We start from the raw sequence: 25,969 nt of genomic DNA, 5'->3' as shown, positions 1-25,969 counted from the left end.
ATGCATTGGAATCCTCACTGAATTAGATAAAAACAAAACATACCTTCATAACTGTAGACAATAAAGTTGGTGTGTCCAGGTGAGTGGGGATGATCATTCCTGTCGCCGATCACAACTGTCAACGTGCTAGTAGAGCTCATTGGAGGAGAGCCGCTGTCAATCATGAGAATTGGGAGGCGGTACTCCTTCTGCCGCTCACGATCAAAAGCACGGAGCGCGGTGATGGCTGCACTTCCGTTCCGAAAGTCTGTCAGGTTAAAGTTGGTGGCGTCTGAGGTGAGCATCAGAAGCCGTATGGAAAATGGCCCACTGTTGGTGGAGGTGTCGCGATCGGTGGCATGAAGGAGCAAGGAGGTTTCATTCATTCTCACTGGCTGAGGTGCAGCTGTGTTCTCCCAAACAACAGGCTTGTAGGGGACCTCAAACTCTGGCCCGTTGTCGTTAACATCAAGTACAGTCACAACAACAATGGCAGTGCCAGTCAGGGGGGGACTCCCTGCATCTGTAGCCAGGATCATGATCCTGTGCTGTGAAATTTTCTCCCTGTCCAAAGAATCAGCAACTACAACCCAACCAGACTGGTCCACCAGGAACTGATTGTAGGGATCTGACTCTTTGGATATACTGTAAGAAAAACGCCCATTTTGTCCAGAATCTAGATCAGAAGCTGTAACTTGAGCAACAATTGTCCCAACTGGCACATCTTCAGACATAGCTGGTGATTCATAGAATTGTGGAAAGAAGACGGGAGCATGGTCGTTGGAGTCTTCCACCTGAATGAGACAATAGGCCAGGCTGAAGAAATCAGCATCTTCGGCCTTCAGGGTCATATTGAAAGTCCTTTCGTTAGGCTTCTCAAAGTCAACTTTCTTCTTAAGTTTTATCACGCCACGTCGATTCACTTTGTCTGTCTCCACAAAGAACTTTCTGTCTTCATCACCACCTACAATGCTGAAGGTTACCACAGCATTCTCGCCCTCATCTCCGTCTGTGGCAGAAACTACAAGAACCTCGCTATTCACCTCAAGGTCCTCAGTCACCTGATCAACACATAGAAGTAAGTGATCTATTTACATACATCATTGGTAAAATAAATAAAAATCTTTAAAGAAGGTTAGCGAGGTTGACTCACCTGAGTATTGTAGAGTCTCTGAGTGAAGATGGGTGGATGGTCATTGACATCTGAAACCATAATGGTGGCTGTCCCTGTCCCTGCCAAACCCCCTCCATCACGGGCCTCCACCACTACCAGATACCGGTCCTCCATCTCCCTGTCCAGAGAGCGTAGTACTGTGTAGATGGTGCCCGTAGTGGCATTGATGGAGAACAGGTTGAGGTTGATCTCATTGCGAATGTTCTTGATGATGCTATATGTGAGCAAGGCATTCCTGCCCTCATTGGGGTCATCCAGGTCCATGGCACGCATCTCCATGACGGATGTGTCTGCAGGTGAATTTTCAGGCACTTGACCAACAAAACAACCATCTACTTCCAGTGCTGGGCAGGGGAAGAAGGGAGCATTGTCATTGATGTCTCTGACTTCTAACAGTACATCAGCAAATCCTGTGAGACCTGCCCCTCCCTCATCTGTGGCGAGGACAAGGAATCTCCAGGCAGGGCGCTCCTCGCGGTCCAGCCGACGTTGAGCATAGATTCTTCCAGTACGTTCATCAATGGTAAACTCACCACCAGCGCCCTGGCCATGGAGGGAGTAGCGAAGAGCACTCTGGTCGGCTTCCTGATCGGGATCTGTAGCTGATACCTACAAAAATTAAACAGAAATAAAATGGTAAAATAAAAGCTAAAATTCTCAAAACACTGAGTTTGTAGTTCAAATTAAAAATGAAAGATCAAGCTTGCTGTTTTAGTCACAGTGTTACTAGAAATTTCCCGGTGATATAAAGTAGTGTGTAAATGTTTCCCCTAATTTCTTTCAAGGAGCCAGGGTTTCTGGAAATGTTTTATAGTGGTCTTAAGCAATAGTTCTCCAGGCTTTCTCAAGGACTTTCACAGGCTTTCTGCACGCTGGCTGTTTCTTCACTCATTTTTCCATCCACTCCTCGTACCTGATCATTTTCAGATGATTGTTTTTTTTTCCTAAGCCAATGAATATTGACCTATGAACCATTCAAGCATAAAAAATCCCATCTATAACTCCATGGATGAACCAGTGTTGCATCTACACATAACGGATAACTTAGCAAAGAACCCATTTTAAATTTATCTTTGGGCAATTTTTTTTTTAACTAGCAGTCTGTCTTTCAGTTTCTTGAATGGAATCTATGAAAAAAGCCAAAGGTACACAAAATATACAAAAACTGCAGGTTCTGTAATGGTTTGGGTTTGCATTTCAGTTACTGGTGTTGGGGATTTTGTCAAAATTTGTCAGAATTTTGAACGCAGAAAAACACCATCAGATTTTCATTTACATGTTGCCTTCTAGAGTGTCTGATTGGAAATAGTTTCATTTTTCAGCATGGCAATGGTCCCAAAGTCACTGCCAGTGCAATAAAATATACCTGGATGGAAAAACAAACAATGGAATTTCCCCAGAGTCTGGACCTCAACATTATTGAAGCAGAATAGAAGGCAGCCAACATCTAAAGAAGACGTTTGAATGTCCTTGAAGAAGCCTGGAGAACTATTCCTGAAGACCGCTAAAGAAATGATGAGAAAGCTTGGCTAAGAGAGTTCAGGTTGTGTTGAAGTATAAAGGTGGTCATACCACAATATCAATATTACTACTATCACAGTATTAGCAGTACTGATGGTCCCTCACATTAATATCCTAAAGTATTATGTTGTTAAGTGTAAATAAACATATTCATTCCCAACTTTTTCATTTACCAGGAGCACATACTTTAACTGCTATGGTTTACCTTAAGGAACTGTTTTAAAATTTGATGTTTCATACAGCCTTTGACAAACTGTTTCTGCACGAGATGACAAAATTTATGTCACACAGATTCCTCTGGACACACAGATGCATGAAGTGTATTCTGGGCTTTAAGCCAGATGCTGCATTTTATAACATCAGATCTTTATTCAAATTATTTGAAGTGCTTTTGTGTATGAAATGCTGACTAGTCCCCATTTTTAAATTGGAAAAGTGGAAAAACAGCTGAAAATGTCTTCAGAATTAAAGCACAAAACTTATTGCAGACTTACTAATCAAGCTTTTGATGATGTTGAAAACAATTTTAAACCTAAAAAATTACAAATACATAAAAAATAATCATCAAAAAACACCAACTGAACATTTCCTTGTTAAAAAAGTGGCTTCATTATAGAAGGACTGCAGCAAAAGTTAATCGCGAGCTGTCACATTTGTCGTCGCAAGTCAATTCAATAACATTCTTCTTCTTTAAAGAAACCATTTTTTTTTATTGTTCTTTTATGCATCAGGCAGTTTCTTATTAAAAAAGCTGAACTGCTTTTTCATTATGTACAAATGTCAAGCCCAACAAATAGGACACGAGGCAGAGAGCTGATTGCAGCAGCTGCCCCTGCACAAGGGGACTTGCCAACACAGGAATAAACATTTCTCAGTTGCTTTGTCCTGTTTGCTTAATTAACCAGCCTTCCTGCTATCTCTCTGAACAAGGGGACAAGAGCAGCAGAAACGAGACGAGCTCTCACATCTGTCAAGGAGACACACAATGCAATTAAAAGTTAATAGACACAGACAAAAGCAAGAAAAAGTACACTTTTACCCTTTCTCTTTTCTCACCAGAGGGTTTGTTTACAGAAGGCTTTGAAGTCATCCCCCCTTCCTCCCTTCCCCAGCCACCTCCCCCATGTGGGTTCTTTGCATTTCTTGACAACGTGATGCAGGTACACAATATTGAAGATGAGCAGCCGCGGCACCGCAGAGCAGGCTGCCGCGCAGGTGAAGTCAAAAAATATTCATTTCAAATTGGATTTTCCCCTCTGTTCGCTATCTGCTGAATTATATTAGAGGGCAAGGGCTGAAAGTGGCGGGTGTTGAGGGAGGCCCCGGTCGCTGCGTACCAGAAAAAACTATCGAGAGCGTTAGAGAGGAACCAAACGCACATCAAATCAATTCCAGCAGGCGAGGGGAAGCATGCCCAGGTTGAGGACTTGGTGACACATGCCTCTCTGACAGAGATTACTTCCCTGCCCTCCCAGACGCGCTTCCACCTTTTTAATCTGATTTAGCTTGGCGGCACATGCATATTACTGTGAATTACCGGTGATAGGTGTGACGAAATGAAAGCCACAGGAGGAGGAGGCTGACTCTGACTTTTCTGAAGCAACTTTTCAAATGGCAGGCAGTTCCTGTCAGGAGGTTTTGGTTGGTTAAACACTGGTGCCTCTGTCAGCTAATATTGTGCTAACCAATTTCATACATGTGCGATGTGTTAGTATGTGGTCACTCGATCTCAGGTAAGTTGTTGCTCCAGGCTAATACGCCTCAATGTTCCTAGTGTAACAAACACAATTAGGTTTGTTTCCAGTACATCTGATACATTTTCACATATTGTTCATATAAACACTAACATTTTCACAATAAACTTCTTTATCTTAAAGGTGTGTTAGGGAGGTGCTACTTTCTCAAGTTTGTATGTTAAACAGTTTCATCTGGACTGAGTGGACATGTGATCAGTGCTTAAGGCTAAAGGATATGGCTAACAGTTACAAAAAAAATGAAAACATGCCATCAACCCATCCATTCAGTGTTTTGTAGTTACGCTGTATATGGTCATAACTTGACTAATCCATTATTTTGTTGCGTGAAAAGAGTAAAAGCTGGGCACTTATTAGTAGTGGAACAAAGAGAACTTAGCTTAGTCCGGCTCTATTTGGGCTTCTTGGCTGAGTTCAGTCCTATACTGTTTATGGGAGTTTCCTGGTAGAAGCCAATCAACTTCAGCTTGAACCGTTCGTAAGAATTTGAAAAAGACAATGCTGTCAGTGTGACTCTCTTTAGCAGTTGCTCTGTCTGCATTGTAAAAGTCATAAAAATTCCCATTAAGCATCACCAGAAAAGAGAAATGTCAAATTCTTTAGAACATAAATTGGTGTTTAATTTTACACAATTTTGTATAATTTTTTACGACTCGACTAAAACTTGAAAAACCACATTGTCTATTCTAATGTCAGTGTTTTAAAATCAGAACTGAGTTGATTATAGTGAACATAATCAAATCTAAAATGACTCATAAGAGTCCTTTAAGTAACTTTTAATACAACACAAACAGATTCGCTAACCTCTAGGATGAAAACAGGAAGCTGGGTGAGTTCCTCCATCACAGCAGCGTGGTACTCGGTCTGGCTAAAAACTGGTGCCTCATCGTTGCGATTTACCACCTGAACCACCACCAGTGTTTCGTTCTCCCACTTCCCATCTGAGGCCACCAGCCGGAGCTCGTAGTGCTGCTCCATCTCATAGTCAAGAGGTTGAGCCACAAAGATAGTGCCCACCTCAGGTTCCACGTCGAAGGTACCCATGGTGTTTCCTGATGTGATCTGGTAGCGCAGCTTGGCATTAGCACCTGGATGGAAGACATTAAGCACTTATCAGTTTTTAAAAATCTTTTCTACAAAACTGATTTAACCGATCAGACTGCTTAGTTCTGGAGGCAAAGGCAAAGGAGTAGGATGATCTTCCTGTTGCTTCCAAAAAGGACTGTTTATTTTTATTGAAATAAGAAGGCTGCAAAATCCAGCACATATGGTGAAGAGTTGTATACGCTACTATCACTCAGATCAGTTGAATGTAGCATTGTTGTGTTGCATTTTTGCTTTGGTAGAGTTCAAGTTGGTCTTTCTAAAACTTAAATTTCGTAACGGGGGGGCATAAATAAAGAATCTTTTGACATTTTATAAAATATTAAGTTATCATAATTACATATAAGTGTATAGATGTGATTGACAAACTGATACTAAAATTGCAACACTAATGACCAGAGCCTCATGTTATGCTAATGCTCTTCCTGTGGTGCTAGTCTGATGAAAGCTCTAATTTTTAAAGATCAGTCACAGTTAAGTGATTATCACTGTGGTAAAAATGTCTCCCATTTTTTCTTATCTATGCCCCATTAAAAAAAAAACAATAACTAAAACTATGAACAAAAAATTGAGGTAAGACCCAAACTGTGGATTGAGAAAATCCTCAATCCACTGCACACAAAATTATAATAAATTGAGGTTTTGTAAGAAGCCATAATATAAGCTTTCTTCAGCAGAATCAGGTATTTCTCTTACAGTTGGGGTTATTAGATACCTTGTCCTCTTCAAAATCTCCTTATCCTCACACAAACAGTCATTTTCCCATCACACCATTAATTTTCTAGAGACCTACAGAAAGCTACCTACTTAAACTAAGATGTGTTTTTTGTTACAGCAGAAACTTGGATTATTTTGTTGTGACTATTTAAGATTTAGGTCCATTTAAATTGGATAGTATGAAGAGACACACTTCTTGGATACTGAAACTCTCACACTTTTTCCATTGTGTTTCCAGAACAGATGAGATGGTCTCCTTTAGTCTGTCAAAAATATAGCTGTTGCTCGACTCAGAAACAGAGTAAAGACTTCAGATATGTGGTGGGAACCCACATAAGGAAACTAATTTCATATATTATTTGCGACCTCATATTTTCAGTCATGACCACAGGTGATGGCCTGAATGTACACTGACTGTTCAGTCTGCAGCTTTTTTCGCTCACCACAGCAGCCTGTTATGATGTCTGCTGTACCGCTCACTCTCACTTCAGTTACCCTCACTACTAAACAACGCCCCAAGAACAGCAGCTCACTTGGGACATCGACTCACTTTCAACTCTGACACGGTTACAAACTTTAATTTCTTCATTTCTCTATTGTCTGCCATTTGATCCCATCTCTTCCTGCAATCTTTGGTCTCCTTCCTGCCTTTTTTTCCTGCTCCTGAAGGACTGGTCGCAACAGAAAGTGGCAAACTTCTGAGAGCACTGTTCTTTAACTGCATCATGCGTTGTTCTTGGTGGATTTACCCGACAAATGTCACAGGGACAAAAGGATTTTTCAGAAGGAGAATAACAAAAGCAAAGTCCTCTTTCAGTTGCTCCCTTTAAGGGTCGCCACAGCAAATCATCTGCCTCTCACCTTGTCCCCAGCTGACTCCATCGTCACACCAACCCTATGTTTGTCCTAAAATAATAAAAGCAAAGCGAAACATCCTTTTCTACTTTTTACCTTTACTATTTCTACTAATATTTTCATTCAGATGTTCAGTGATTTTGCAGACTAAAACTATGATTGGCTTTTATTTCAATGTGTGTTGTAAATACAGTTTTTTCCATAAGTTCTCTAAGTATTAAAAATGATTCTTTGAACTGATACCACAATATTTTTCTATGTCTTGCTAACTGCTTTGATGTCTAACTCCAACCAAAAAGCTTGTAAAAATGAAAGTGATGTCATGTAATGGAAGTAAAGTCCAAAACAGAAACTTTATATTGGCTAGTTTTAATTAAGGAAGTATAGCAGATTATCTACTAATTGGAAGGTTGGTAGTTCGATCCCTGGCTGCTCCAGTCTCCCTGTGAAACGCACTGAACCCTGAGCTGCTTGTGATTCATTCATTGGAGAGTTAAAAGTTAGAAAGAAAGCACTTAAATAAAAACATTCTTGGGTGAATGAGACGTGTTGTGTTGAGTGCTACATTAAAAAACAAGCACTAAATAAGAATCAGTCCATTTATATTTAATATCTAGGGTCAAGTGGATTAATCCATGTTTCTACTCCGGCTCCTAAATGCCGAATCTTGATGTTATTCTAAGCTGAAAACATATTAATGATTCTGCTCAGCAGAGTAAAATAACCTTCAGTCAATGAGGTGATACTGACTTCCTAGTAAATGTAGGAGACCCACTCTTGGTGACATTCGTAGGACTCACAACAGCTTAACAACCGTTTAATCAAAGATAAAACAACTAAAACAGCAGTTTTTAAATTATAGAAAAAAATGTAGATTTCCATTTCCCTTAATGTGAATACACTAATTTCAGTGACTTACATCTTTGCCTTAAATGCTTTGGTGACTAGTTTTTGAAGATGAGTTTACATGAACCACAATGTATAAATCCAACTTGACTAATTTCCCCCTCTCCTTCTTCTCTTCTCACATTGATGGTTCTTTAGTTTCCTTTCTTTCCTGCCTTCTCCATGTGCCTCCATCCCTCTAGCCTACCGTTTCTTTCATCTTTGCTATGCAGGCCTGTTTTCTTCCTTTGATTATTTTTTCTTGCCACAGTCTTTTCTTCCTTCCTTAACTCGCCTTCCTGTATCGTCCTCCCAAATCTTTTATTCTCCTCCTACTTCCTTCTGTTCTTTAGGCTTTTTGTCCACTTGTTTTGAAAATCTACTTCCATCCCTCTTTCCCTTCATTTCACATTTTCACCTTCCTTTTCTGTTGCTTTTCCATCTCATTCTCTAGTGTCTTTCCTTTCCTTGTCTTTCCTCTGTTGGCTTTCCCTCTTCTTTCCTGATGAACTGAAGAAATGCCAGCACACACACACACACACACACACACACACACACACACACACACACACACACACACACACACACACACACACACACACACACACACACACACACACGGACACGGTAAACATGGCAAACACGGCAAACACATACACACACAGATGTATGTTCAGGGCCCAGAGGCAGGTCTGTCTTGGTCCGGCTAACTCTCTGTTTACCGGCACCAAGGAGACTTTAGGAGACAAACACCATCTGTGGAGACATGGAGGACCTTCATTACGACACTGGAGAGTGTGTGTGCTCGTGTGTGTGCGAGGAAAAGCTTAAGTGCACTGGTCCGTCACAGCCTCTAAGCACGATCTGTTGTGACACTCGGCGAGCGAGTTAGTGTGTGTGTGTAAATGTGAGTGTGTGTAAATGTGTGTAAGGAGAGTAGCTCCAGCGGTTTTTGCCTCCAGCAGCCTCCCTAATGATCAGTCTGGCCATATGGTGTTGCCCTCTTAACACATACACACACATATGAACACACACACACACATGCACACGCTAGGGGATAGAGCTGATTTAATTCGCAGCCTAGCAGGAGGCCCAAAATTGAGATTAAGGTCAGATCTCTGCTCCTTGTGAGGTGGACCGGAGGGGAAAGTCGTCCCTGAGCAGTGACTGCAGGTTGACACTCTGAAGGACTAAACTCATATTTGGAGGAAGTTTCATTTCGTTTTACAACCACATTAGAAAATATCACATGTTGTGGCCTCAGATGCCTGCAAGAGATACCGTGGATATTTGAAATTCAGCTGGCTGCAGTATCCAGAAATCTTGAGTAGAGCCATGTATTTATTCCAAGATGACAGGAAACATTAAGCCTGATATGTTATAGGTGGTAGATTTTGGAGTAAATTTTCCCCAGTAATCGGTAAAACGCATCCTAACATGACAAATTCTAACACAAATAACTGAAAGCTAAATTTACAGTGTAAAAATTAAATATTAGTCTGCTGCATGACTGAGCAATTGGAGGGTCCCAAAGATATGAGACCCTCCAGACATATGCATCTTCCAGGTTGTGACAGATGGTGACAGCTGTGGTTCCAAAGAGACTTTCGATGCTATACAAATCTATGTGAAAATGACTTTCTGTCTTGATCGCTGTAAAGACTGACTTTATGGGCTCAGTCACTCATTTTGGGTCATAGTGAAGAAAAATTAAGTCTATTTTCCAAATCTTGGTCATACCATGTTTAAAAATCGAAGGTTATCTGTGGTATGAAACCACAAACTCATTCAATAACGGGCTGTCAATCACAACTAATTAGTTAATGGGCATGTGGTTTCAAGTCAGGCTGTCCCTTCTCATCACATCTGTTTTTTGGGTTCTTTTTTTTAGCAGAAGCAAATATGTTCATCTTGAGGCTTCAAAAGAGGACTTAATGAATAGATACACCCATCTTCTCTTGTTATTGTGTGATCAGCACACAGATTCTTTCCAAATAGAAGGTGTGTTATAACTGTTATTCATGTCATAATAAGTTTTGTAAATATTAATTTCTGACTTTTCGATATAGATTCTAGCAAGGTGCTAGAAACTCCTGAGATATTTCTATATTGATATGATCTAATATTTACTTAGCAGATCAATGATGTGAATCTCCTTTTCTACCACATTTTCAAGGTGCTCTGTGGAACTGAGATCTGGTGACTGTGGAGACTATTGGAGAACAGTGAAATCACTGTCGTGAAAAACAACAACAACAAAACATTTGAGATGATCTGAGCTTTGTGAAATGATGCATTATCCTGCTGGAAGGAGCTATCATCTAGATGGGCACACTGTGGAGAGGGTGGACAATACTTAGGTAGCCTGTCAGATTTAAACAATGCTCAGTTGGTACTGAGAGGGCCAAAGTGTGCTAACAAAACATGTCCCAAACCATTACACTACCACCAACATCCTGAACTGTTGATCCATGGCAGGATGGATCCATGCTTTCATGTTGTTTATGCAAAATCTCGACCCTACAATAGAAATTCTGAAGCTTGTGATATTTTTCCTATATTTGTTTTTGGGTTTTTTTCCAATTTTGGTGTGGCCCTGCCAAGTGTACCCTTGGTTTTCTGCTCCTAGCTGATGGGACTGGTATTTGACATGTTCTTCCGCTGCTTGCATATTTGGTTCTAATGAGTTGTTATGTGAGTTGGTTGTCAGGATCTGTGTTGTGGAGGCGAGGAAAGGATGACCCAAACGCTGGACTCACTGGTAGGTTGGTGAAGGTTGATGTTTATTGTCAGCGGAGTGAACAAACAGACCAGAAGTAGGATAGGGCTGGCTGGCTGGACGACTGACTGAATGAAGGAATGAATGGACTGACTGACTGAAAGGCTAGCTGACTGAACGCAGGCGGAAACGACAACATAACATTAACATCACAGGAACATCAATGACACGACACTGGACTGGTTGAACTGAGGAACATAAATACACAGGCTGAATGATGAGTGATTAGAAACCGGTGAGTACACAGCTGAACATAATCTGGCTAATGACACGAGACGAGCTGACACAGGAAAAGCAGGAAGTGAGAACATGGAAGTGGCAAAATAAACTGAACATGAACAAAACTGAAAGCACTGGGTCAACGACCCAGGAACCCTGACAGTACCCCCCCCTTCAAAGGCCGGCACCCGACGGCCAAAAGAAAGAAAAACCAGAACAGGGCGGGCGGAGGGGGCCCAGGACGGAGGGACGGAGTCCACAACAAAAACAGGTCAGGTGGGCGGCCACGCGGCCAGTGGCTGAGCCCGGACAGTTCAGGTGGGCGCCACGCGCCAGTGGCTGAGCCCGGACAGTTCAGGTGGGCGGCCGCGAGGAAGGCGGCGACGGCCACTGAGAAGGTGATCCGGTGGGCGGCCGCGAGGAAGGCGGCGACGGCCACTGAGGAGGTGATCCGGTGGGCAGCCGCGAGGAAGGCGGCGGCGGCGGCCGCTGAGCTGGTCCGGTGGGCGGCCGCGAGGAAGGCGGCGGCGGCGGCCGCTGAGCTGGTCCGGTGGGCGGCCGCGAGGAAGACGGCGGCGGCCACTGAGGAGGTGATCCGGTGGGCGGCCGCGAGGAAGACGGCGGCGGCCACTGAGGAGGTGATCCGGTGGGCGGCCGCGAGGAAGACGGCGGCGGCCACTGAGGAGGTCCGGTGGTCGACCACGCTGGCGATGACGTCCAGCTGTTGGCCTGGAAAGTGGCCAGCGGTTCCAAGGTGCAAGCTCGGGCGGCGTGGCAGCCGCAGGACCAGGCGAAGCTGAGTCTGGACCAGGCGGAGCAGAAGCCGAGGCCGAGCCAGGCGAGGCAGAAGGTGAGGCTGAGGCCGAGGCCGGGCCAGGCGAGGCAGAAGGTGAGGCTGAGGCCGAGGCCGGGCCAGGCGAGGCAGAAGGTGAAGCTACACCTGCAGGGCCAGGAGGCGCGGAAGCCTCTGGCTGGAGACAGGCAGGGCCAGGAGGCGCGGAAGCCTCTGGCTGGAGACAGGCAGGGCCAGGAGGCGCGGAAGCCTCTGGCTGGAGACAGGCAGGGCCAGGAGGCGCGGAAGCCTCTGGCTGGAGACAGGCAGGGCCAGGAGGCGCGGAAGCCTCTGGCTGGAGACAGGCAGGGCCAGGAGGCGCGGAAGCCTCTGGCTGGAGACAGGCAGGGCCAGGAGGCGCGGAAGCCTCTGGCTGGAGACAGGCAGGGCCAGGAGGCGCGGAAGCCTCTGGCTGGAGACAGGCAGGGCCAGGAGGCGCGGAAGCCTCTGGCTGGAGACAGGCAGGGCCAGGAGGCGCGGAAGCCTCTGGCTGGAGACAGGCAGGGCCAGGAGGCGCGGAAGCCTCTGGCTGGAGACAGGCAGGGCCAGGAGGCGCGGAAACCCCTGGCTGAGGTGCGGCCGGGCCAGCGGGTGCGGAAACCCCTGGCTGAGGTGCGGCCGGGCCAGCGGGTGCGGAAACCCCTGGCTGAGGTGCGGCCGGGCCAGCGGGTGCGGAAACCCCTGGCTGAGGTGCGGCCGGGCCAGCGGGTGCGGAAACCCCTGGCTGAGGTGCGGCCGGGCCAGCGGGTGCGGAAACCCCTGGCTGAGGTGCGGCCGGGCCAGCGGGTGCGGAAACCCCTGGCTGAGGTGCGGCCGGGCCAGCGGGTGCGGAAACCCCTGGCTGAGGTGCGGCCGGGCCAGCGGTGCGGAAACCCCTGGCTGAGGTGCGGCCGGGCCAGCGGGTGCGGAAACCCCTGGCTGAGGTGCGGCCGGGCCAGCGGGTGCGGAAACCCCTGGCTGAGGTGCGGCCGGGCCAGCGGGTGCGGAAACCCCTGGCTGAGGTGCGGCCGGGCCAGCGGGTGCGGAAACCCCTGGCTGAGGTGCGGCCGGGCCAGCGGGTGCGGAAACCCCTGGCTGAGGTGCGGCCGGGCCAGCGGGTGCGGAAACCCCTGGCTGAGGTGCGGGAGAGCTCACAGCTGGCTCTGGATGCTGTGGCTGCTGGTCTGGGGACTGAACAGGAGAGTGGACTACAGACGGTGAGAGAACGGATGACTGAATAACAGGATGCTGGACGACAGACTGAACTGGCTGAACAGGCTGGAGGACAGGTGACTGGGTGACAGCAGGCAACCGGGAGCAGGGCACTGAGCTACGGGGGCGACTGGACTGACTGGACAGGAGGCGACTGGAGAACGGGGACTGGAGGACAGGAGGAGACTGGAGAACGGGGACTGGAGGACAGGAGGAGACTGAACTACAGGAGAGGACTGGAGGACAGAAGGAGACTGAACTACAGGAGAGGACTGGAGGACAGAAGGAGACTGAACTACAGGAGAGGACTGGACTACAGACTGGACAGGAGAGGACTGGACTACAGACTGGGCTGGAGAGGACTGGACTACAGACTGGGCTGGAGAGGACTGTACTACTGACTGGAGTGGAGCAGGCGACTGAGCTACAGGTGACTGGACGAGAGCAGGTGACTGAACTACAGGGGAGTGAACTGGCTGGACCGGGAGATGAACAGCAGGAGAGTGAACTGGCAGGGCTGGAGGCTGAACAGCAGGTGAGTGGACTGACTGGGCTAGAAGCTGAACAGCAGGTGAGTGGACTGACTGGGCTGGAAGCTGAACAGCCGGTGAGTGAACTGACTGGAGTGGGGATGCTAAGGGATGAATAGAGGTGGGTGAGGCTGACGACGGAGCTGTGGTTGGTGTGGCTGGTGGCTGAGCTATAGACTGTGCTAGTGGGGGAGATAAAGCTATAGCCTGGGCTAGTAACGCTGGTGCCTGAGCAGGAGAAACCTCAGCTAGCTTAACCAGTGATAATGCGAGGGCGTGAAAGGCTGGATCAGGAGGTGGATGAGGAGGTGAAGTAGCAGACGGAGAGGCTAGCTCTTCCGAGACTCTAGGGAGGTCAGGCTGGGTTCTAGCTGCCTTCAGCCTAGGCGCTGGGACAGGCACGGGAGGTGGCTGGACACCAGTCACCCCCACCCGAGAAACAGGAGCGGGTGCGGAGGTAGACTGGGTCGCAGCTGCCCTCCTCCTGGGAGCTGGCACAGGTGTGGGTGTAGGCTGGCTGATAGGAGTGGAAATAACAACTGGGTGAGTGACACTGACAGGTCTAACGGGTTTCGGTCTGGTCTTCCTGCCATCGCTATTTACAGTCTTTAACTGAGCTGTCTTTGGGAAGCAGAGCAGAAAAAGTCTTCCCAGTCCACATCATCGCTCACGAGGGAAGTCCCCATGGATCGGAGAAGAGTCCATTATGCATGTTATGTGACGAATCAAATGAGGAAAGAGGCAAACAGTCACTGGGACTCACCGCCGGGAGCTGCTGGGAATAGTCCGTTTTATGGCGGCGTGAACGCCGCTTTCTCTGGGAAGAGGAAGCAGGCGGGGTAAACAGATGAGCCTCTGGCGCGGTAGCCTCTGTTGAGCCGAGGTGGGAGGCGTAGCAGCTGTGCCGTGGCGAAGTGGAAGCTCCGGTGAATGAGGCGGATGGCGTGTGAGCGAGGAGCGGACCCGCGAGAGAGGGAACGGCCGCAGCGCGGCGTGAAACGTCCGCTCTCCGCGGCGAATGCTCCGGTGTAGGTGAGGCAGCAGGTGGGGGAACGCGGCGTCTCCGAGGCCCGCCCAGAGCCAGGCGAGTTCCCTCGAAGAGGTGCTCTTGCTCCGCGAAGAGCCGCTGTTTCCCCTTGAGCTTCTCCGTCCAGATGGAGAGCGCTGCCTCCTGCCACTCAAAAAGGTCCGAGTCCGCTGGGTCAAAAGCGGGTCGTGTCATTCTGTCAGGATCTGTGTTGTGGAGGCGAGGAAAGGATGACCCAAACGCTGGACTCACTGGTAGGTTGGTGAAGGTTGATGTTTATTGTCAGCGGAGTGAACAAACAGACCAGAAGTAGGATAGGGCTGGCTGGCTGGACGACTGACTGAATGAAGGAATGAATGGACTGACTGACTGAAAGGCTAGCTGACTGAACGCAGGCGGAAACGACAACATAACATTAACATCACAGGAACATCAATGACACGACACTGGACTGGTTGAACTGAGGAACATAAATACACAGGCTGAATGATGAGTGATTAGAAACCGGTGAGTACACAGCTGAACATAATCTGGCTAATGACACGAGACGAGCTGACACAGGAAAAGCAGGAAGTGAGAACATGGAAGTGGCAAAATAAACTGAACATGAACAAAACTGAAAGCACTGGGTCAACGACCCAGGAACCCTGACATTGGTGTTGCTTTCTTATCTGCTCGAAATAGTTAGAACCATTTTCACCCACAGAACTTCCAGTGACTGGATATGTTCTCTTTTCCTGTAAACAGTAGAGATGAATATGTAGGAAAATCCCAGTAGATCACAGGTCTCTGAAATACTCCGACCAACCCATCTGGCACCAACAACCATGCTGCATTTAAAGTCAATTAAATCACTTTTCTTCCCCATTCTGATGTTTTTTTCCCTCTGTCTACATGTCTAGATGCACTGAATTTCTTCCAAGTGATTGGGTCATTAGATATTATCAATAATGTGCAGTCAAATACATACGGCATACATACATAGGGCATACATGACAAGTGAGTGTAAGTGATAATTTAACTGATACAAAACTATAAAAATAACACTCAATGTTTTCACAAGTAATAAATATTGGAATAGTTTTAATTTCATAAAATGTAAACATAACATTGACCAGGTGATGAGGAACTGTGATACAGCACTAAACACTGTTTACTTATAAACTGTGTACAGTGGTCCCTAAAGATGAAGCACAGGAAAGGGTAAAAGCATGGGATTTTAGCATTTTCTTATTGCATGCAAATCATCGTGGAGCATCTTAATAGTGTGTCTGAAGGATAATCAAGGCCTGCAAACAATTTGCAAGTATAAAGGGGGAAAAAAAAAATCTGATTTCTGGGGCTCTCCTACAGGACACATCTTTAAAACACACTGTTTCATGTTTATTAGTTTGAGGCTATGGTTTTGTTTGTTAGTAGGAAAACCTAGAGCAATAGGTATGTGCACTGCTACCAGCAGATGATGAATATTTTGCTAGAGACCAGATGGAAGGTGTAATACAGAAAGGTATCTTACAATTGTATGTATAAGTATGACAAACACGTTCAACATTAATTTTTGTTTTTCTGGGCTTTGACCTCATTGTCCCCCCTCTCCCTGCTGAGCTAAGGTCAGGAAGCCAATATGGTTTCCTGTTGTGGAAGGGTGATACAAACTTACCACCTCAGGGGACTCAGAGACTACATTAAAGGCAGCAAGGAGAGAAGAATAAGCAGCACGCTGAGGGCTTAAACACTGCTATGATTAAAGCATGAAGTGATGTATGAAGTGTGGTATCTGAATGCAGCAACAAACTCAACTTAGCAAACAGGCTAAGCTTCATTTAGTAGAATTGTTACACACTCTGATGGCTTGACTTTGGACTGCAAATCAGGAACCTTTGTGTCCCAGATCCATCCAACCCTAACGATCATAATCATCACAACAACGTCACCTTCATTCAGTACAATGTAAAATTACATGACCAATCACTCACATTCACACATACCTCATTAGCTCAACTTCACTGCAGTAGTAGGTATTTGTGAATGTGTACTAAACCCAGGGGCGACGCAGGACTGAAACGCCAGACTCAGCAGAATTTTAAAAAAGCCCCGTGATCTCATTACAAGATGATCTTAGTTCGGCAATTTTTTTACACTAGTAGGACCAAATTTACCCAGAAAACACGACGGGTGACAAAAGCTGCTGCGCCTAATCTGCTTTAGGTTGGAGAGGAGGGGGGTAAAGAGAGGTAATCTAAACCCACCCTTCCCCCGTCACCTCAACTCTACCTTAGGTTATATTCCAACAAACGCCAAATCAAACCGAAACAAATGCAGGAACTGTTCAGCAAAGGAAAGCGTTGGTGTGTGTGTGTGTGTATGTGTGCTTAGTCCCTGGTAATTGTGTTTGTGTGACCTACAGTTTATGTCTGGAATGAAGGTCACCGGTGCTTCAACACCTGTCAGCTTCAACAACAAACTGTGGTCATAATGTACAACACACACACACACAAACACACACACACACACACACACACAGCTGCAGCCAAGGTGACGGCTGCTTTGCTGCATTTTAGAGGATAAAACCTTCAGTTCTGTTTACAGCTAATCAAACTTGAGATTGGAGCTTTCAGGAGTTTGATTTTTTCCACCTTCAGTTACCATTAGACACACACGCACACTTTTTAATCTGCCTAACATGTACACACATGCTCTACACATGCATATAAACAATGTGTCTGATCTCCATATAATATGGGAATGAATCTGACTGAAAAAACACCAAAATGCATCAGAGGTAAATGAGCCTAAAATTTGCATAGCTTGCAATAAGATGACAACGAAAATGACTGATTTGCCATTTTGGAAACATGTTCACAGTAAAAGAATGTGAATCAGCTCGTGCAAGCCAGTGTTTGTGCAATAACACACAGGACAGATTAAGCAACTGTTATGCATTACATAATGGACAACAGCGAGCACTGTAAATCAGTATGCGCTAGAAGTCCGTGCGCACTATTCACCAGCATATTATTTTCCAGGAAAAATAAATCAACAGTTCGATGACAAATGAACGACAGATTTGTCGCTTTGCCAACTGCCATTTTTCAAAGGACGACTGACTGATAACTTGAACAGACCTGAAACTAGAAAGCTTTTGGGCAGCAAGTAAAAAATTGCAAAATTGGACTAAGAAAAAAAGAAAAAAAAGATGGAAACAGTTATTCACAGATTTCATTTTTTTATTTTACAATTATGATTGCTTTGAGTTTTTTATTGTTATTCTGTGAACATAAATGATAATTTAACTACAAAAATGTTCAACAAAATAAAAAATGAAGCAGATTAAAAATATCACAACATAGCACTCCTAAAGATAACATTAGCAGGGCAGATGGCAGTGCTAATGTTTGTCTACCAAAGTGGTGGATCCTGCTACTCTCACAATAGAGACAAAGCAGTAAGAGAAACTAAGTGACACAAGGTATTTCTCTTGTTTTAGGAAACAGTGGAACAAATGCCCACGTCTTCTAATAACTGTAATTACAGAAATGTAACCATCGCAATTCAGTGCAACCACTGAACTGCAATTGTTACTTTTCAACATATTGAGCTATAATCTATAAAAAGCAAATCGCAAAAGAGCAACAACAGAGGAAACACTGAAAACAATCTAATTAAGGTTTAGTTATATCACCACCAAATATGACTAGAACTTGACAACCGAGTTATTAGAGTAGTGGTTCCATGTAAAGTAGTAGAAAGATGCAATTATTATGGATATATGATAAATATTTACAAACATTTCACCCTGATCTCCCTCTTTTACGCTCACAGAGCTGATTCAGCATGGATCAGATCTCGGGTTTTAGTTAATCTCACCCTCACCAAGATGCCTAATAGGAAGGTTTAAGGGATATTTAAGCCAACACGGCTGGTTTTCTTTATCTGAGTCTTTGGACCCCCAAGTGGTATAGGGCCGAGGAGTGTTTGTTAATTACTACGGGGAGTCTCTGGCGAGACAAAAAAGTGGGGATAAAGCGTCAGCAAGAAAAAAAGGTTAAAGATTTGTACAGCAGTTTGCAATCTTAGCATCTCTTAATCCCGTGTTCAGCGTCTTTCAGAACCTCACGGGATCAGTCTGAGGGGGAAAAAAATACTAAATCTAGACATTTCCAGGAATAAGGGCACATAAAAGAGACAAAGCAATAAAAAAAGAGAAAAATAAACAAAACAGCTATTTTAACTGACTGACTGAACTAGTTTTGATAAAAATTAGTAAGCAAAGCAGATTTTCAGACACAAGCCTCAAAATATGGAGTGCTCCCAGAGAAAGAAAATTTACAGGGTTTATGAAGGCGCTCAAATAAAAATGAAGAGTAAATTAATCAACAAGTCAAGGGCCAGAAAATGAACTGAAACGTCTGTTTTCAATTTATTTGTTTTCTTATATTAATCAAAATTAGGGTCAAGTGGGCCCTGGAGTTGATCTCAGCTGCCAAAGAGTGAGAGGTGGGGTACTTCCTGGACAGGTTACCAGTGTGCTTATATTTATACTAAATATTTTAGTATAAATATTTTTTTTTAACTTTGCAGTAAGAAATAGTCTCTAAAGTCCCATCACAGTGTAACTTTTTCAGCTTGTGGAGATTTCTGTTTGCATTTACAATGTTACTTTTATTCTTCTTCATGTTTTGCAGGATGTAACCTAGTAACTTTATAGATAATAACATCCTTAAATGATTTCATTTACAGTATGAACAGTTGGCATGTGTCAATCAAATGTTCCACATGAAAAGGCGAATTTAATTTTGACTCAGAAGACTATATGATTAAAAAAAAATTAAATGTAAGTACCTTTACTAACAGACTGCTTTAATGGCTTATTTAAATGTATGATTTCTGTTTTCAATAACTTCAATTACAACTGTAGTTAGAAAAGAGCTGATAGATTATGACTTTGTATTCTCTTCCAGATAAGTCTGACTAACCTGCCTACCTGTCAGACCACTGAGTGTTTTTGCTGAAGATCTCAATATTTTCTGGGTACAGCAATTAGTAGTTATAGAAATAACAGACAAACTTAAAAAAATGAGAATCACAACTTTAAAAAAGGGATGTGCATTCTGCAAATATGACACGACTGATGGTATTTCTGCTGTCATTCTGGCTTTATGAGTCATGCAACATGATATTTATAAACTCTCAATTACACATTTACTCTGCTGCTACCAGCCAACACGCAAAAGTGCAGGAACGACTTGGACTGAAATTCATCCAGATATTCTTTTAAGCGCTATAGCTTGTTAGCGATGCCTACAGTAAGTTTGGTCGAGTGCCGAGGTGTTCCTTATTTCTATTTTTAAAAAATTCAGTAAATGGCTCAACTCGGAAGTCTGATCAAACTATGGGAAAAAGTATTAAGAAAGGAGACAGTGGAAGACGAGTGACTGGAAGTTTGGGAAGCTCCTCAGGGAATCAGGGTGAATATAGAAGATGAATAGGAGGCAGACTGTGTCACACTGTATGAAATTATATTGCAGTCAACAAGAAAAAAAAATAAAGGTTAAAGATTAAAAAAAGAAAAATAAATAATAAGACATCACTCTTCTTTCCTTCACTCATGCTCTGAGTATAGAAAACCTCAGAGGCGTTGAGCTGACGCCAACAGCTGTCATTAAGAGAGAGAGTAGAAGAGAGAGAGACGCTTGTTTTTTTGTTGTTTTCTGATATTTTTCCTTTTTTTTGCCTCCTGGTGCTTATTGGTTTAGAGCGGAGGAGGAAGAGGAATGAGGGACAAACACAAACAAAGAGACAAACATCAAAACCGCCGACCTCAAGGGAGCAGCGGCACTCGCTAACGAGCTGTGACAGCAAGAGAAGAAGAGAGAAGGAGATAAAACAGAGGAGAGAAAATAAGGAGAGTGGAGACGAGTGACAACAGTGAGGAGAACGGGGACTAATAAATTAAGAAAATTGAAGAGCATGAAAATTTTAAAATCAGTTTTTAAAACTACTTAAATGTACTTCTGTTAGCACAGACACAACTACCTCAATTACCCTCCAAAAAACAAAACAAAGCAAACAACAAAAAAAGCAAGAATACTTTCCACATAACCTGTATATCAAATATGAATGGAGGCACTGTGATGTTAGATAAGTAGGTTAAACCAATAATGCTATAATTCAAAATAATGTCACGTAGATTAAGGTAATTTAACATTCTGGTGCTTCCAAAATGTGGGAGGCTCAGCTTGAGAAGCAATGTTTACTTATCTAACATTATCAGTTTAATGAAGCTAAATTCTTATCGGTGTGAGACTGAGTACTGTTAACCAAAACGTACCATGCATGCCACTTAGATTAAAGGAAATGCACTGATTTGAAACATAATCAAGTCAATTAGTTTTTACAAATGAGGATTCTTTGTCATGCATAAAAGTTAGTCATGGAGTTCCACAGGGTTCTGAGTTCGGACCAATACCTTTTCATTTACACATGGTTCTCTCAGGTAATATCTTTAGAAAACAATGCATACATTTCAAATGCCATGCAGATAATAACCAGTTGTAATTATTTGTGAAGCCAGATGACACAAATCAGTAAAACTATAGGCACGATATGTAATTTACTATGTCTAAACAAATACTTACTCTGCATGGCATTACTGTGGCTTCCAGGAGGAGGCTTAGAGCTGAGAACATGCTCTATGAGGAGGATATGTTCTTCAATGTGCACATAAAACAAATATACAGGAGTGCCTTCTTTCATCTTCACAGCATTGTCAAAACTAAACAAAACATCCAGTCTGAGAGTAATGCTGAAAAACTAGTTCATGGATTTATTATGTTGAGGCTGAAATACTCAACTGTAATTCCTCATTATCTGGATCCTCTAAAAGTTTCATGAAAAGCCCTCAGCTGATCCAAAACACTGCAGTGAGAGTACTAACAGGAAATAGAAAGAGAGATATTTCTCCCATATTAGTTTATTTTAACTAGCTTTTCTTTTTATCTACTTCCCTGTTAAATCCAGAATATATGAACTGAGTTCTTCATCTACACTGTCACTAAATGCTCACTCACAGGATCTCATCTCATCGTTGGGGGTTCATCTTTTAATGCGATATGGTTTTCACCTTACAGTACAAGGGCCTTGAAAGAGCTCTTTGAATAAAGTGGAATTTGAATTCAGCTCAATAAAAAACATTTCTGTTCATGTTAGTCGTCTAGACACCTATGGGAAGTGTAGAGTTTAAAAGTACACATGTTTTCATGTGGTATAGACTTTGGCTTTGTATTTAGTTTTATTGTGAAGTCTGAATACATTTGAATGGTTTTATAATTAGTACACAATGGAAAATAGAACATAACTAAGACTGCTACCTCTGTTTGCTGCATTAAACACAGTACATTTACTTTACACAAGTAACTATAAATAATTAGTTAACAGTTATAAACAGATGGGCGCCACACTGGTTCTCGTGATTTTATTTAGATATTTTTTAAAGAAGCATTTACATGAAAGTTTACTACAAATTGTACTTTCAACATTTCTCTGGGTCTCTCAGTACGATCAAGCCTGCAACCAGAGGAGTCAGCCATTATTGGCTATCAAAAATAATACAGATTTAAGGAACTTTTGTTGCCATCATTTTCCTACATCCATCTTTAATATACAGTCTGTGAACTTCCACTATTGACCAGAAAGATCAGAAACTGAGAGTGCCATCAAAGATCATTTGCTGTAATGCTGAGTATCCGTATTCTGCCACACATCTAAAGCCGGATTGTCTGCACAACCGTTTACTCTCAGAGCTTTCATTTTCATTCACTTTGTCTATGTGAACCACATTGGTTAAGCATGTCCCACTTTGTATTACATCAACAACAACAGCCGACTGAGTGATTTGCACGTCTGAATAGATAATGGATAATATCAGCCACCATATAAATCCTGTGTCGTAACACTTTAACACTGATCAAGTTTTCATGTGAGGTCTCACAACAACAAACTGAACAGTTTCACTAAAGCAAGTAACATATTAGTTTATACCCGGGCAGCCTGATTTTGAATTTACACACACACAAAAACAGACAAACAAAACCTCTTCAAACTTATTGCCCATAGTCTCAGTAAACAGCAGTAAAAATGATGTGGTTTTTCAGCTATAAAACATAGGTGTGCTTTTGTAAAGCTGATCCAGACTCTCTAATGTAAGATTTTACAATAAGACATGACCACCAGCTACTGCAGTGGAAGAAAAAAATTATAATCTTATACACAGGAAAGTTTATCTGAAGAAAAATCAAGAGAAGAGACAAATTCAAAAAAGAAGCGAGCAGAAAATTAAAGAGTGGATTGAGACAAGAAAAGTAGAAAGGAGAGAAAAGGGGACGCAAATCTTCCAAACAGAAGCAAATTGTCGAAAAGCGCAGAAAGATTATAAAAAAGTATAAAAAAGCAAACACAGCTGAACTAAGTGAGAGACAGAGAGGGGAGGCAACAGATCATTCAGTTCACGCACCTAATTTCTTGCTCAACACTTGCTTTTATGACTAACTGCACACTCAGTCGGAGACTTTGATCAGTTTGACTGAAGTTCACATGAAATCACAAAGAACTGACTTCACTGCCACCACTGACAGCAACTACAACAGGTGTATCCCAGGGAGACAGAAAAACTGCCAGATTCTAACTCACCTTCATCCTCGTCGTTGGCCGTGACGGTGATGAGGACGAAGCCGACCTCCTTGTCTTCCTCCACGCTCACCTCATACACCGGCTGGGCAAATGCCGGGGCGTTGTCGTTCACATCGGTGACGAAGATCCTGACATAGGCTGTGTCTGAGTCAAAGTGGGACGGAGGCTTTACTCAGGAATATAATTTCAACATATCCAAACACATGCAAGATTCTCTAGACTTTAGTTTTAAAACATCTGCAAAATGATCTGTTTTATATTAATTGGACTGCACGCCTTCTCTCTGATTGTGCGTTACCTGTGTTAGGCTGGCCCTGCTGGCCTTGTCTGGCCGACTCCGAGCCGTCCTGTGACTGCACCTCTATTAGATACGAAGCTTTCTGCTCACGGTCAAAAGAGGCTCGAGTGAAGATGATCCCACTGTGGGAGTCGATGCTGAAGAACTGAGAGTCCCCACTTTCATCCTTCAGGATCACATAGTGGATCTGAAGAGCACAGAGAGATGCAGCTGAAGCAGAAAAAGAATAGGAAGCAGAATATCATTAACGACCAGTTCAGACGTTTCTCACCATCCCGTGCAGACCAGAGTCCAGATCAGTGGCTGACACCTGAGCCACAGACGTGCCCATCTGCGCTCCTTCGGGAACCGTGGCCTCATAGGTGGACGACAGAAAGAAAGGAACGTTGTCGTTCACGTCTGAGGGGAAAAAAACAAAAAGAAACAGTAGAAAAAAACATCCTTTATTTTCCCACATTCATATTTTTTGTTGTTGAAGGATCTGGCAAAAGAACACATACAGTCTGTCATGTCCATGAAAGCTGATTAAAGTGGATTAAAAACAGACAGTGAAAGAAAAGGCTAGAAGGAATGGAAAAGTGAGCAGGAAATAAACAAAGACAGAAAGAAAGAACAAGCAAAGAGACAGAAATAAGATTGGATTTTTAGAACACCAGTAGAGGAGATTAAAAAGTAAAGATGAATTACAGTGAAATAAAGCAGAAAGAGACAAAAAGGCAAATTAAAAAAAAAAAAAAGTCCATCAGAAAGTGAAGCTGGACTGTGTCTACCCTCACTAATGAAAACTGAGTTATTAGTGAGGAATTATCCTCCAAACACCCTGAAGAGTCCACAAAGCAGCTTGTCAGCTCACTTTCAAGCTCCGCTAAGCCAATTACAGCGTCCGATGTGGGTTTGTTCAAAGCCAATCAAAGTCAGGAAGTGTTTTCTCCTCTTTCCTTCTCTCCACCCGCCTACAGATGCTGTTTGGGAAGTGAGTCACTGTTAAAGGGAGACGGCACGGAGCTGACACCACCGGCTGGTCGCTTCTGTTTTCTTCTTTTTTTGCCAGAAACGACCCTGGATATGAACCGCACTTCATTACTCTTTCTCTTCTCGTCATTTCCCCAAGCTTGTCACTCATTACACCCGAGTTTCTGTTGCTCACCAACGGCTTCTTTACATTTGATGGTCAGAGCTGAATGTTGACTTTCATATGGAACTAAATCTGCTACTCACTTTAAAGTCCTTCTAATGGCAACTTTTAAACCACTAAATACGTTGCTCTGTTCATCAAAATAGCATATTTAGAATTATAAACATATCTATCAATATGCAAATAAGTCAATATCTCATCTTTGACACTTACTCACTCACGCTGAGTGCATATAGCCAACAGGGCCCTTGTACTTATACTTTTAATGAAAGAGCTGTAAGTTGATTGGTTACCTGTACAAACCTGTGGGACTGAATCCACATTTTTGACTACCAGTTGAAAAAGTTTGACCCGTAATCATACAAACTCACCCGTCACATTAACATAGACCGTGGTAAAGGAGGCGAGCGGCACAGCAGCGACATTCTGCACGCGCACTCTGAGCGTGAAGAAACGCGTTGTCTCATAGTCGAGGTTCTCGGCTACCAGGATGGATGCCGAGCCGTCGGCCCGGTTTGGCTTCATGTAGAACCGCACTGGCATGTTGGTCTCCGGTACCTGACCCTCCTCCAGGTTGTAGGTCACCCTGGGGTCACCGAGGGGAGACGTCGCCTTGATGGTCTGTTGACAGAGGGAAAAGAACAAAAGATATGTTTTTGTATCCAAAAGAACCAGCGTCTGCTCACAGATTATGACTGTGTGCGCCTGAGCTTCCTAATGTCACGGTTTTTCCTCATCACTTTGTGTGTGTCCCTTTTCCCCTGAGAAAGGGGCAGAGTGATTTGAAAAGCAGAAGAAAAACTTGACAGGAAATGACACTGTGAAATATACTGATGTCATGCACACCAAGGGACAGCAAGCGTGAGCTGGCCATTGAGACTTCACAGACATGGTGGATTATACAGAACTTACCTTTGTAGTGAGGGAGAGACTGAAATTCAGATTTGAAATTCTCTCATGGTACAAACATATTTCTCACATGAGAAAGACCCTTGAAAAATAGTTGACAGCATCAAACTCGTCAAACTAGTAACTTGCTTTTCTATGTTTCCCATCTTTTCCACATTAAATATCTTGGTTTCTTATTTTTATTTACCTGCGTTGATCCTCAGTAATGATCGGTGTCAAGGGTGTTTCAGTGTAAAAGTACAAAGTCGGAGACTCCAGGAGCCTTGGGGACATCGTTTGAGGATCATGTGATGGATTTCAAAAGTGACTGCCGCTCAAATATTCCAGATACATTAATGAGTTATAGAGTGCTCATCAATTCTAAAGCAAAGT

At 43.6% G+C, this 25,969-nt stretch overlaps 1 protein-coding gene across 1 annotated transcript in view; it reads right to left on the bottom strand.

The window, feature by feature from the left end:
• Positions 1-25,969, bottom strand: part of si:dkey-22o22.2 (neural-cadherin) — a 151,298-nt gene that overhangs the window by 28,272 nt on the left and 97,057 nt on the right. The window contains exons 13-19 of the mRNA XM_039619932.1: positions 25,060-25,309; positions 23,825-23,952; positions 23,554-23,740; positions 23,256-23,399; positions 5,233-5,516; positions 1,133-1,762; positions 44-1,040 (exon numbers count right to left, since the gene is read on the bottom strand). Coding sequence (XP_039475866.1) covers positions 44-1,040; positions 1,133-1,762; positions 5,233-5,516; positions 23,256-23,399; positions 23,554-23,740; positions 23,825-23,952; positions 25,060-25,309 — 2,620 coding nt within the window. The remainder of the gene's footprint in view (positions 1-43; positions 1,041-1,132; positions 1,763-5,232; positions 5,517-23,255; positions 23,400-23,553; positions 23,741-23,824; positions 23,953-25,059; positions 25,310-25,969) is intronic.

This window comes from Oreochromis aureus, linkage group 11 (genome assembly GCF_013358895.1).
Source record: "Oreochromis aureus strain Israel breed Guangdong linkage group 11, ZZ_aureus, whole genome shotgun sequence".
NCBI lineage: Eukaryota > Metazoa > Chordata > Actinopteri > Cichliformes > Cichlidae > Oreochromis > Oreochromis aureus.
The sequence above is the reverse complement of the archived record's forward strand: the minus strand, read 5'-3'. Positions and strand labels throughout refer to the sequence as shown.